The 12,866-nt window shown below is 49.4% G+C and overlaps 1 protein-coding gene across 3 annotated transcripts in view; it reads right to left on the bottom strand.

Moving 5' to 3' along the window:
- Positions 1 to 12,866, bottom strand: part of ME3 (malic enzyme 3) — a 219,662-nt gene that overhangs the window by 73,591 nt on the left and 133,205 nt on the right. For all 3 annotated transcript variants that reach the window (XM_082749016.1, XM_082749015.1, XM_082749017.1), the window contains exon 5: positions 9,434 to 9,509. In XM_082749016.1, the coding sequence (XP_082605142.1) occupies positions 9,434 to 9,509 (76 nt within the window). The remainder of the gene's footprint in view (positions 1 to 9,433; positions 9,510 to 12,866) is intronic.

Raw genomic sequence — 12,866 nt, 5'->3', positions numbered from 1 at the left:
CTGGAAACAATCAGGGAAACGCCTCTCGTGACACAGTGCTCATTTTGTCACTCCTCCCACGTCGGGCCTGACAACTGGGAGCTGGATCTCCTCCGCTGGGGGCCTGACAACTGGGTGCCGATCTCCTCAGCTGGGGGATGGAACGCTGGTCAGGGAAAAGGCCAAGGGATTCATTCCAGGACAGGTGGCAGTCCTCCCTGTCCCCAACCCTGGCGGGCTGGTGAGAAACCCCTCTGAGCTGGGCGGACACCTTCCCCCCACTGGGAGGTTTAGGGAGGGGGCTGTAGAAACAGCTGGAAGGAAACCAAATCTGGTCACTCTCCCTCCATGAAACTAAGCAAATATTCCCAGCTCGAGATCTGGGCACAGGGACACATTGAAAGGAGACCATGAGGGACGAGTGTTCGTGTTGCCGCCACAGGCCCAGGGTTTTGAGGCCGATGGAAGTGCCCTCTGCTGCTGGGGTACAAGTCCAGCCTGCAGAGGGCAGGGCTCTCGTGGTAGCTGCTGGGGTCACTGCTTCCTATGAACCCCAGAGGGTTCTCAGGCTGTCCTGGGGTTACCACTGTGCTCTAGCAAATAATCGCTGGAGGCATACTACGTGCTACTTCGGGCTTACTTGCTAACAGATGTCGGTGAGGCTGACGGTGGTAGAAATTACTACGATTTTGACAGATATTCACTTACTCATTCCTTCACTACATATTTATGAAGCAGCTACGTGGCAGACACGAGGCCAGATCCTCTGCTCATCTGTAATCACAAATCTGTATGGATTCAGGCCTTAAAGGACTAAGGGGCAAAAAAAGAGATGAAACATGTCTACTTCGAATTAATGACTCTGGAGTGAGAGTGAGGGTGCGGAGCAGCACGATGTCAGTGGGAACTGAGAGAAGAGAGAGTTATTGCCAGTAGGGTAACCTTTTGTAAGGAAGAGAGGACCCAGGTGCCACCCCTTGGACAGGAGAAGGCTGTCGGTGGGGGGGTACAGTGCAGAGGAAGGAGCGTGATATGAAAGGAAATTCAGAGGCAGGATGGTGGCGGGGAGGGTGTGGGTGTTGTGTGGGGAACAAGGAGATGCTGGTCGCATGAAAGGAGAGAATAGGAAGTCAGGCAGGAGTCAAACCATGAAGGAACGGTCTTGAAAGTAAAACCACAGAGATGCCCCTGGGTGACAGTGAAGTTGTTCATAGGTCACCCCAACCCGCTCACCATCATTGTCTTCCTCCATCTTGAAATGAGTTATGTTTACGGGCCACCCCTCCCTCCACCGGAGCCTGGCTTTGACCAGGGCTTAGGAGCAGCTGAGGGATGGATGCCCCAGAGCCTCACGTGTTGTGATCCCGGACATCACGGGGCTCAGCTCAACCCATGCAGGTGCCACACTGAGCTCTGGGGATAAAGACATGAAGACCCATTCTTGTCCTGGGAGAGTTTATGATCCGGTGCCCAAAGGGCCCATGGCATCTTAAGCATGTCTACGCTCCAGCTCTCTAAGGATAAGGGCATGCAAAGGCTGGTGCTGCCTTTTGGTAGCGATTAAGTACAGAGATTCTTACAAACACTCCTCTGCTTCTGCGAAGGGGACTTGGGGAGGAGGGGCAAGAGACCCACGACCATCATGATTGTCCCCCTCAGACTGATCCACTGCCTCTATGGGGAATGTTCTCAACCTGCACGCACCTGATTCTCCCCATGGCCCTGGCAGGTAGGTGAGTCTGGGACTCTTATCGCTGTCTCACAGGTGAGCAAACAGAAGCTCTAAGATACTTGACACATGTGTTACGTATCAGCCAGATGCCAGGCACTGGACTGGCTGTTTCCACATTAGGTATCTTAGAAAGATTAGATGGCCTACCACAGTCACCTTGCTTGTGCACGAGGCAGGTCAGGATTCGAACCAGCTGTGGGGTTCCTGGCTCCGGGCTCCTTCTACCACCATGGCAACCAGGCTAAAGCACCTGCGCTCTTGGTCAAGTTCTGCACTGCCTCTGTGTGACCCTTCCCACAGCTCGCCTCTGACCCCCTGCCCTTGGGTGAGCCTGTTCCTTCATGCTGCCCAGACTCCAGGCATTTCTCTACCACGTCTCCTGATCAAAGCTTCCTTATTCCATTCCCATCCTCTTAGAATTTCTCTCCATTGAGGGGCAGGGAGTTAACCAGAGGTGGGGTAGCTCCTACTCCAGGGTGTTATCCCTACAACTCTGGGGCCTTTCCAGATGGTGACCGGGATCTGCAGGGCTGCCTCCCAGCCTGAACTGGGCAAGGGCCCTCTCCTGCACGGCCGCCTCCTCACTTCTGCCTGCCACCCTCTTTCCATTGCACGGAGCTGGTGGCTGGGTTATTACAACAGCTTCACGCCCAGACACATCTTTCCTCCTTCCAGTCTCTCCTGCCAACCAATGTCACATACATTGTGTCAGAAGCCCATTTTCATTACTCTGTTCCCAGGCTCAAAGACCTTGAGTGACTTCGAACTGTCCATAGAATAGAGTCCAAAACATTTAACGTCTTAATGATCTGAGCCCAGGATATGTTCTGACTTATCTCTGGCTACTCATCTGCACACAGGTACCTACTCCAGCCAAACTGGCCTCCGCACTTCTCCCAGACATACTCTGAACTCACATATGATCTCCTCCTTCTCAGCCCCAAAGTCCTCTCTGCTAGAAGGTCCTTCTCTTTCTCCTGTATGCAAAGCCTGCCCATTACAATCTAATGTGATTTCCCCTAGCACTTACGGCTGCCACACAGCTAGCCTGCTTGTCCTTCTTGAACGCTTGTCTGCCACAAACATCGACTAAGCACCTACTGCTGCCAAGCCTGCATAAGGTGCTGCATAAACATTTGGGTTCTTATTTAACATTTTTAAAAATGCACATTTTATCTCACCAAACAACCCAAAGGTTAATGGCAGGGGTCCCGAGTCTGATAACCAGTATTTAAATTTAGGCTTCTCGATAATGCACCATATGTAATCTTGGCTAAACAGATAATTTTTCTGAGTTTTAATTTTCCACAAAATGGGGGGTAATCAGACATAACTCATCAGATTTTTGTAATGATGAAGTAATATTAGTCTCATTTTAACCAGATGCCTTTAGTAAGTGATCAGTGAATGGTTGCTGCGCTTTTGATTATAACAATGGTTATTATTTGGGACAAAGATCCTATATTGGATTTGTAGTTGTTTTATCTTCTCTCTAGTTTATCATTACCGCAAGAAGGGCATGCCATAAGCATCTGTTAAGTCAGTGAATGAAATGGAACCAAGAGGAGGTCATAGTGGCCAACTGCCCAGAAAATCAGCCATGCAAGTCTTGGGGCTTCCACTGTCCTCTCGAAGCACACATTGCCACTTGTATGTCCAATAGTCCTCCCAAATTCCTGAGTCCCTAACCAAATGAATCTGCTTTTCCCTTTATTCTTTTTATTTTTAATTTGTTAATCAAACGTTTTTAGAAGATTTTATTTATTATTTATTTGTCAGGAGAGAGAGAGAGAGCACAAACAGGCAGAGACAGAGAGAGAAGCAGGCTCCCTGCCAAGCAAGGAGCCCGATGCATGACTCCATCCCAGGACCCTGGGATCATGACCTGAGCCAAAGGCAGCAGCTTAACCAAATGAGCTACCTAGTTGTCCCTCCCTTTATTCTTCTAAACCTTTCACTTCTGCTGTCCTCCCTCCCTCTGTTACCTTGTATCTCCCAAGCTCAACACTATCCTGTTACAACTCCTCTCGGTCATTCGTCAACCACAGCCACTGGTCACCAAATTCTGCTGAGTCAATATGCTCCTTACTTTTCTATTTGTTCCATGCATTGTGGTTGCCTTGGGTGAACCCATCCATCTCATCTGACCACTGCAATGGTCTCCTGATGGGTCTCTCCACTCTTGGATTTCCCCTTGGTCCATTTCATTTTCCAAAGCACACCCAGCTTTGTCATTTCCTTACCCCACACCTCCAATGGCTCTCAATGCCTATGCAGTAAAGCTCAAACATATTCAACTGGTGGTTTAAGGCCTTCTGCGGTCTAGGTCATCTGCTTTTTGAATTTCTTTTTTATCCAAATAAAATAATTCCAACCTTGTATAAGGTTTGTACTTTCCTGACTACATGCCATTTTACCCCTCAATCCCTATGATCTTCCTGATCCGAATCCTACCATCCTTGTGTGCTTCCAGGAACAGTATGGAAGTCACCTTCCTCCGTGTTGCTCCCTTTCCAGAAGTTGTCACTCCTTCCTCTGAGTTCCCATGGCATTTTTCTCTCCAGAGCACCTATCACTTTCTTGCTTGTATTATAGTTGGATGAGAACCTCATCTTTCATAGGAGTTCTAAGCTCTTACAGGCAAGTAAAGGTTCTTGTCATCTTTGGTTCGTCAGGTGCTTAGCATGTTGCCTGCAGTGTGAGAGGAACTGGATAAATGGTGGCCAGTGGCCAGTGTGGATACAACATGGAGAACAGAGGCTCTCCACGGGACTGCTTCAACCTGGTATGAATGAACAACTTCAGGGAGAAGATGATGGGTCCTATTTTTCATGACATCAATGGAGTTGGAAGCCAAGGGCTACTAGTGCAGTAGAGGTCAAAATCTGATGACAAGTCTGAGCATGGTGGATTTTAGAGTCCAGAAGTAACTATCAGTGAACTTCAGGATCAGCGTTTTCTTGTTTGGATGGCATCTGAGACTCATACCTTCTCTGTATCTCAGATGACTAAGGAGGAAGTTGGGCCCATTCTTCCTCTGTCCACCTAGCTTGGACCTACAGCTTTTTCCGACTTATTGCCCATGTCCCTTAGCCTAGGTGGACCCAATGGGGATGACCTGAGACTGACCTTTCTTGCTCTAGCCCCGCTTTCCTTGGACTTGTAGATATGTCATGGGCTCCCCATAGACCTCACCTCCTCCCTCCCTCTCATCATTCCTTTTTTCCTCCTCTTCCTCTTCTCTCTTGCTCTCTCTCTCCACGACATAACACACAGTCTGCAATTTCAAATCTTGGTTCCACCCTCCATAAGCAAATAGCCAGAATCTTTATCTGTAAAATGGGGGTAATAATAATCACTTGAAGTCACTTACGTAAAGCACTTAGCAGATGCTGCGTGTAGAGGATATGCGGATGTGCCCCCACATCTCCCTTTCAGGACCCAAGGAGTCATTCCCTCAGCTGAGCCCTCAGGGGTCAGCCTACTCTGTGAATTTCCTTGACCAAAGAGAGCCACTTTGCCCAAGTCACACCCAGTTCTGAAGGGCACCCCACCACAACCAATGATTGATGGATGCAGGGCTATAAGGTCCGGCTTCCCTGTCCTGACTAAGGGTCACCCTAATACCAGAGGCTCCTCATGTGCTCAGCTGAGTCTTCCTTAAGGCTTCACTCTGCCCAACCTCCCCCTTGGCTTTCTCCTGTTTCCCTCCCCTCTAGATCTAGTATTCTTGATCCCAAGAATACTCCCTGATAGACTAACATCCATCTCAGAGAATGTTTCCAAGGACCACCCTCCTTCTGACCCTGAGAACAGAGTGGGTTTAACACATGGTGGGCCTGGGCATAGCAGGCAGGCACCCGGCAACAGCACCTGGTCCAAGCTGGGACGCCCACGTGGCTGGTGCTCAACCCCAGAGGCTGCTCCCACCCCCCACCCCCATCCAGCTGTCTCTCAGCGCCTCCCCCAGAAACTGCTGCTGGGCCTGGGGTGAGGTAGAGATTTAGGAGACTGGGAAAGCTGTGGGGAGGAGGGCTGCTCTCAGCTCAGTCTTCCTCAGGCTTGAAGCAGTGTCCACTGTGGGAAAGAGTCAGAAAAGCAGTTCTCACTTCTCTCCATCCATGATTTATGCCGGACAGCTCTCTGGGCGGCCTGGCCTGCCCCCTCCCCCATGAACAAGAGCGGCCTGCAAAACTTCGTGGTCCCCTAGCCCTGGGCTTTGGCCTCAACACCCCCCCAGCCTGCTTCTCTGATACTGCGGTTCGCAGTTCCGCCTTCTGGCTGGGAAACCACGGGGAGTCACCTTTTATCTTCTGAGTCGGTTCAGAAGCTCCTCTGAACCACTTGTCCTTCCAGCCAAGAGGCTGCCGCCATCAGGGTGTAAAGATACCCGTGCCCTGGAAAACCACCTCCTCGACTCAGCAGCGGGGAGAGGGTGGCTCAGCTATAGGGCTCTGGGGGTGTCAGCTCCTACTTACAGATGACTGTGGGCAAGTCACGGACCTCAGGTTGCTCACCTGAGAAATGACACACCCCTATCCATCCTTCAGGACCCACTTTGGGGGTGTCAACTGCACCCCTTCCTTCTCCACTCTGATCACAAGGACTGTGAGAACCGAAGGAAATAATGAGAGGGAATCCACACCATCTCCAAAGTACCCTGAAGGGGATTCCCTGCCTAGGGAGGGAGACCTTCATCTCTTTTTAGGGCAACTGGAGGAAACACACAACAAACAAGAAAGACTAGGGCTTAGAACATTCTGAACCTTTGAAAGGGCAGCCTTAGGGGTGAGGAGAAAGGACCCTCCAGCAAAGGCCAGTGGATGGGGCAGGTGGGAGAGTCGGGTAAGCTGGGGTGGGGGGGAGGTGCCTGAGCAGCCCTGTCTTATTTACGTGCCCAACTACGGGCCCACTATTTAGCCAAACTGTGGGCTCCTGGTATTTCTAGAGAAAGCCATAAATCCAAGTTTATATGTTTCTTTTTCTAAATGAAGTCTCCAGATTTTAAAATATTGCTTACAAATTCAAAATTTTCAAAAATAACTGAGGACCAAGTCAAACATGTCTAGGGGCCTCATTGGCTGCCCCTTGGTGGCCCGTGATTCCCAGGTAGGAGGGTCTCCTCCTGGGCTGCTCTTGGGCAGCTGCCCACTCTGCCCTGCATGGCTGCATGTGCCAGAGCCATCCCTTCCACCTCCAGCAAGGACAAGGCCCATTCGAGTGCCTTCCAGTATCGTACAGACTTCATAGCTCGTCCTCACCTTAACAGAACAAAGACCAGAGAGGTTATCTGCACATCCAGCAAGTGAATGAAAATTCCTGATGTCTGACTGCAAAGCCAGAGCTGGGTCTTCTATATAGTTACCAGGGACTGATCTCGGGGTCTCTCCAAAGGGAGACAGAAATAAAGGGCGGAGGGAAGGAGTCGCCACTGGCATTCCCTTGTCTGCTCTCAGCTCCTGCAGGGGGAGAGGCCAGCCAGTCATCAGGATGCTAGCTCCTCGCCTCTGGGCTCCCCTCTTGGGCATCACAGACACAGTCTATGCAAGTGTTTCCGGGTCAGTCTCTCTCACCAGACTTTGGGCCTGTACACCTTCTTGATCCTGGGAACTACAGGGAAATCCTACAGATGTTTACTCAAAAAGTGTGGAGGGTAAGGGAATTAGATGCATTGGTCCAGATGTGCCCATGGAAGCTCATTTTCCCGAGAGGCTTCGGACACCTCTCTGTGTCAGGAGGTCTGCTCCAGTCCCTCCTACTCTGGGGTGACCTAAAGCTCCACTGTTCTTCCTCTGAAATCACAAAAGTGGCTGTCTCCAGCTAATTGGTACTTAGCACTTACTATGTAAAATGTTCTCAAACTACATGTGTTGAAGTCAGGCAGCAAATATTTTCTAAGTTGCGCCCTGACCAAAGGAGCAACTAGAGCCTGAAATCCAGCCCACGAGCCCCTCACCGAGGCTCTGTGCCAGCCTGGAGAAAGGAGCACCTCCTTCCTACCGGTTAAGAGGCACTGGCTTCCTGTCTTTCTCTTCAACAACTCGTAGGCTGTGCAAAGGCATGCTTGTGTTGGTGGGGGCTGCACGGCCCTGCTATGGGCTCAGTGCCTGCGGCCTCAGAGATGCTCCTCACGGCCGCTCCCTGGGTTCAGGCTCCTCGGGTGCCTACTGTGTGCCCACTCTGCACAAGTTTTCATCGTGGGTGAGCAGCCCAGGCTGGAGCCCGGGTCAGTCCATACAGCCTCAGCAGCCTGTCTGCTCAGGGCAGGCTAGAGTTGGCTGTCCATCCAGTGAGCCGGCTTCCCTGAATGTGCTCAAGATTTTATTAGAGCTTCATCTTTGACATGCCCTAGAAACTTGCTTCTGGGACTGAGACCAATACCTGCAAGGCCCAGGCCTGCATATACCAGAGTCTGAGCAGATAAGCGGAGCAGAAAAGCCCACACTCAGACAGAGATGTACGAAATGAGCTCTTCACTGCAGCCCTAAAGGCCACGAGCCCAGGCGGTGGCTTGAGCCCGGCTCTTAAGAGCCATGCTTCTGCCTTTCCTGCTCTGGCTCCAAATGCTGCCGCTCCCCAGGTGGCCAGAGGTGTGTGAGGAGAAGCTGAGCTCAGCACCTAGCAGAGGGAGACAGGGGAAACTGAGGAAACTGGCAGGAACAGGAGGGAGAGCCTGGAGAGGAAGCCATGATGGAGGGCCTCTGCCTCCCATCAGCTCCAACCCTTCCCCAGCTCGTGTGCCAGAAATGCCCTTGCCAGGCAGCTAGCAGGTGTTTTGCATTTTTGCGCCCATCATTTGCAGAGGCAACGATGATCTTAGATGTGAAAGCCCATCATACTCTTCCACAGATGTTCCCTGTGGCAGGAGGTGATCTGGGCATGTAGCCAGAGGCTAACAAGTTTCTACAGAGCTGCAGCTTTTAGATTTCAGAATGAATATATACTTTGCATATTATAGTATATCCTGCTTATTATGTAAAAATGTTTTCTTCTTAGAGTATTTGAGTACCGTTTGTATTCCAGGCAGAAGTGGCAGGTTTCTTTCATCACTCTGCATACAACTACCACCTGCCCCCCACCCCTCTCCTGTGTACACGAAGGTGGGCAAGTTCTGTTCACCATAAGCTTTGCCTCTTCTTGCAGAATGTCCCCACTCTGTGTCCTACACTCTCTAAAGCCTTATCCAGTCAAACTCTATCCCTCAACTCAAGGTCCCTGCTCCAATGTCACCTCCCTCATGAAGTCTTCCTACATTCCCCTCAGGCTGAAGGTAATCTCTGCCTTTTGGGCACACCCTCAGCTCTCTCCATGTGCTTCATTTATCTATGACCAAGTTCCTTGTTAGTCTTTTGTGTCTCTGTCTTATTTTCCCCAGAAAAGTCAGCTACTTGAGAAGAAGGTCTGATTTTCCCGTATCTGCCATGGAAGCTGGCACTGTATATATAGTAGGTACACAATACACGCTGAACGGATCTTCAGACCACTGCTATGAACAATAACAATGATAAGGGCAATGTCCCCTGGGTGTGGGTGGCAGAAACCTCTGCTCTGTGATGCACTTCTGCCTGGCTCTTAACCTGTCTGGGCTCTGGGCCTGGGAAAGCAGGGCAGTGTCTTGCCCTCCGTGTCACAATGGCTCATTTTCTAGTTGGCCATGACACGGGTCCAGGTTAAAAGGATTCACCTAAGAACAGAGCAGTAACAAAGAAAACAGGATCATACCTTAATATCATCTTCTGGCCAAGAGTTCAGCATTGTTGCAAGGTGGCCCTTGTCATGAATGGTGATGAACAGCCCACTAGGAGAAAAAACATGTACACACAGAGAAACCAGGCAGTCAGACCCCAAGACTGTGTACCATTGCATTGTTTAAGTTTTCCCACAGACCTGGGCAAGGGAGGGGTCCCTGGCCCCAAGAGTTGAGAGGGCCCAGCCTTGGCCTTCCTCTAAGTACTCCTCTCCACCAAACAAGGACTCCATGTGCCCCATGGGGCTTGTGCTCTCCAGAGGTGGCACCTTTCCTTCTTCCCTCTAGACCAGGCACACAGGACCCCAGAATTCTTGGACTGAGGGACCCCCAAGGCTGCTTCCAGAAACCCACGTTGGCTTCTTCTCCAGGTCCCCTCTTCTGAGCACAGACCACACCATGGTGGGCAGACCCCTAGGCCTGGGGCTGTGACTGGAGCTTAGACATGTGGGTTGTGGATGTCAGACACAGGTACAGGATGCCCCAGGCAGTGGGGGATGGAGCTGGGGCTGGGGCAGGGAAGGGCTCCTAGCTGGGACCCACGTCTCCCCCACAGTGCTGGAGCATGGGACTTCTAAATTCAGACGTGGCCTTCCAACCTAGCGGGAAAGTAACGTCTGTAAATGCAGGAGGGTGGATTGTATTTTACTTAACAGTGTATACGCTTGGATTTAGAAACTTTATTTATGTTTAGACCTCTGTATGTGGACCTGGGATCAGGGGTGTGAGAGTATGTGTACCTGGGCTGGTCTGTGCTGCTTCCTTCCTTTCCTTTGTTCCTCCAAAGCATCTAGAATCGCTCTTCTTGCGAACAAGGCACTCACTCTGGGTCGCCAACGTGAGTAGCCTGGGGAGGGGTGTGAGAGCAGCCTCCCCCCTCTCACTGCCCTCACTAACTCAGAGACGACTTCCAAACAGTACTTCTCATGGCTTCGTGAGAGGCTCGGACTTTGGATCCATTATTTAAATCATGCCCTAGTCAACACCGCAAGGGCTTGTGGCCCTGCTCTTTGGTCCCAGCAGTCTTGTAAAACTCCCAACCCTGGACACACCTACTGTCTGTTCCCTGAGTACTCCACCTGGGCAGCCAAGGGCAGGGGGAGAAAGCTTGACCACGGGGCAGGCTGACTGGCATCACCATAAATGCTTCACTGGCAACCATGTTCAGTGTCCACCATCGTCCGGTGTTTGCTCTTTCAGTGTTTCTCTGCTCAAGAGTCACTCTTCCCACTCTCTGTAAAGACCATTTTAAACTTTTCCATTCTCAACCCGCCAACGGCCTCACCTTGCCCCAACTCCACTAGTGACCTTGCCTCTGATGTCACATGAAGCCAAGGGACGCATCTCTGTCAGCTTTCCACCACCAAGCCCGCAAACTTCTGCATCCGCAGATAATTTATTTCTTTCGTTCCAATGACTATTCTAAAGTCTTACACTTAGGGATGCTTCTCTCTCTCCCCTAGAGCCATTATCATATAGCCATAAAACATCCCCAAGTCTGTATCATCTTAAAGACTTCTGGCTTGGGATGCCTGGATGGCTCAGTCAGTAAAGTGTCTGCCTTCGGCTCAGGTCATGATCTCGGGGTCCCGGGATGGAGCCCCGCTTCAGGCTCCTTGCTCAGTAGGGAGCCTGCTTCTCCCTCCACTGGCCCTTCCTGCCACTCCCACAGCTTGGGCTCTATCTCTAACAAAATTAAAAAAAAAGGACTTCTGGCTTTTGTTAGTGGCAGTCTCTTGGACAGAGAAAACTCTCTGCAGACAGCAATAAAAACACTGTTATTTTAAAAAAATTTAAAAAATATTTGAGAGAGATCGCGAGCACGAGCCAAGGGAGGGGCAGAGGGAGAGGAGACAGACAAGAAGACTCCCTGCAGATGTGGGGCTTGATCCCAAGACTCTGTGATCATGACCTGAGCCGAAGGGAGATGCTTAACTCACGGAGCCACCCAGGTGCCCAAAATTGTTATTTTTTAAAAATTTTATTTAAATTCAATTAATTAACATAGAGTGTATTATTAGTTTCAGAGGGAGAGTTCAGTGATTCATCTGATGCATGTAATACCCAGTGCTCATTACATTGTGTGCCTTTCTCAATGCCCCTCACCAGTTATCCCATCCTCCCACAAACCCCTGCCCCTCCAGCAACCCTGTTTTTTTCCTATAGTTAAGAGTCTCTTATGGTTTGCCTCCCTCTCTGTTTTTAGCTTATTTTATTTTTCCCTCCCTTCCCCTATACTTCTGTTTTGTTTCTTAAATTCCATGTATGGAATAAAATTATATAAGTGTCTTTCTCTGACCGATTTATTTCGTTTAGCATAATACTCTCTAGTTCCATCCATGTTGTTGCAAATGGCACGATTTCATTTTTTGAATGGCTGAGTAATATTCCATTCCATATCTTCTTTATCCATTCATCTATTTCTATAGTTTGGCTATTGTGGACAATGCTGTTGTAAACATTGGGGTGCAGGTGCCCCTTCAGACCAATACATTTGTATCCTTTGGGTAAATGAATAGTAGTGCAATCGCTGGGTCATAGGGGAAGTTCTATTTTTAATTTCTTGAGGAACCTCCATACTGTTTTCCAGAGTGGCTGCACCATTTTCCATTCCCAGCCATAAAAGTGTTCCCATTTCTCTGCATTCTCTCCTCAACCTGAGTTGTTAATTTTAGCTATTCTGACTGGTGTGAAGGGGTATCTTATTGTGGTTTTGATTTGTATTTCCCTGATGCTGAGTCATGTTGAGATTTTTTTTCATGTGTCTGTTGGCCATTTGGATGTCTTCTTTGGAGAAATGTCTGTTCATGTCTTCTGTCCATTTCTTGACTGTATTTTGTTTGTTTGTTTTTGGGGTATTGAGTTTCATATTCTTTACATTGGGGCCAATTCTTTATGGATCTTGGATACTAGCCCTTTATCTGATGTCATTTGCAATAATCTTCTTACATTCTGTAGGTTGTCTTTGGTTTTGTCAACTGTGTCCTTTGCTGTGCAAAAGTTTTTATCTTGATGAAGTCCCAATCTTGATGAAGTTCCCAAATGAACTTCATTTTTGCTTTTCTTTCCCTTCCCTAGAGGAGCCGTATCTAGCAAGAAGTTGCTGTGGCTAAGGTCAAAGGGGTTGCTGCCTGTGTTCTCCTCTAGGATTTTGATGGATTCCTGTCTCATGTTTAGGTCTTTCATCCACTTTGAGTTTATTTTTGTGTGTGGTGTAAGAAAATCCAGTTTCATTCTTTTGCATTTCACTGTCCAGTTTCCCCAGCACCATTTGTTGAAGAGACTGTCTTTTATCCATTGGATATTCTTTCCTGCTTTGTCAAAGATTAGTTGACAATAGAGTTGAGGATCCATTTACAGGTTCTCTATTCTGTTCCATTAATCTATGTGTCTGTATTTGTGCCAATA

Source organism: Mustela nivalis (assembly GCF_964662115.1).
Source record: "Mustela nivalis genome assembly, chromosome: 9".
Lineage (NCBI taxonomy): Eukaryota > Metazoa > Chordata > Mammalia > Carnivora > Mustelidae > Mustela > Mustela nivalis.
Note: the sequence above shows the minus strand (reverse complement) of the source record. Positions and strands in the feature narration are given on the sequence as shown.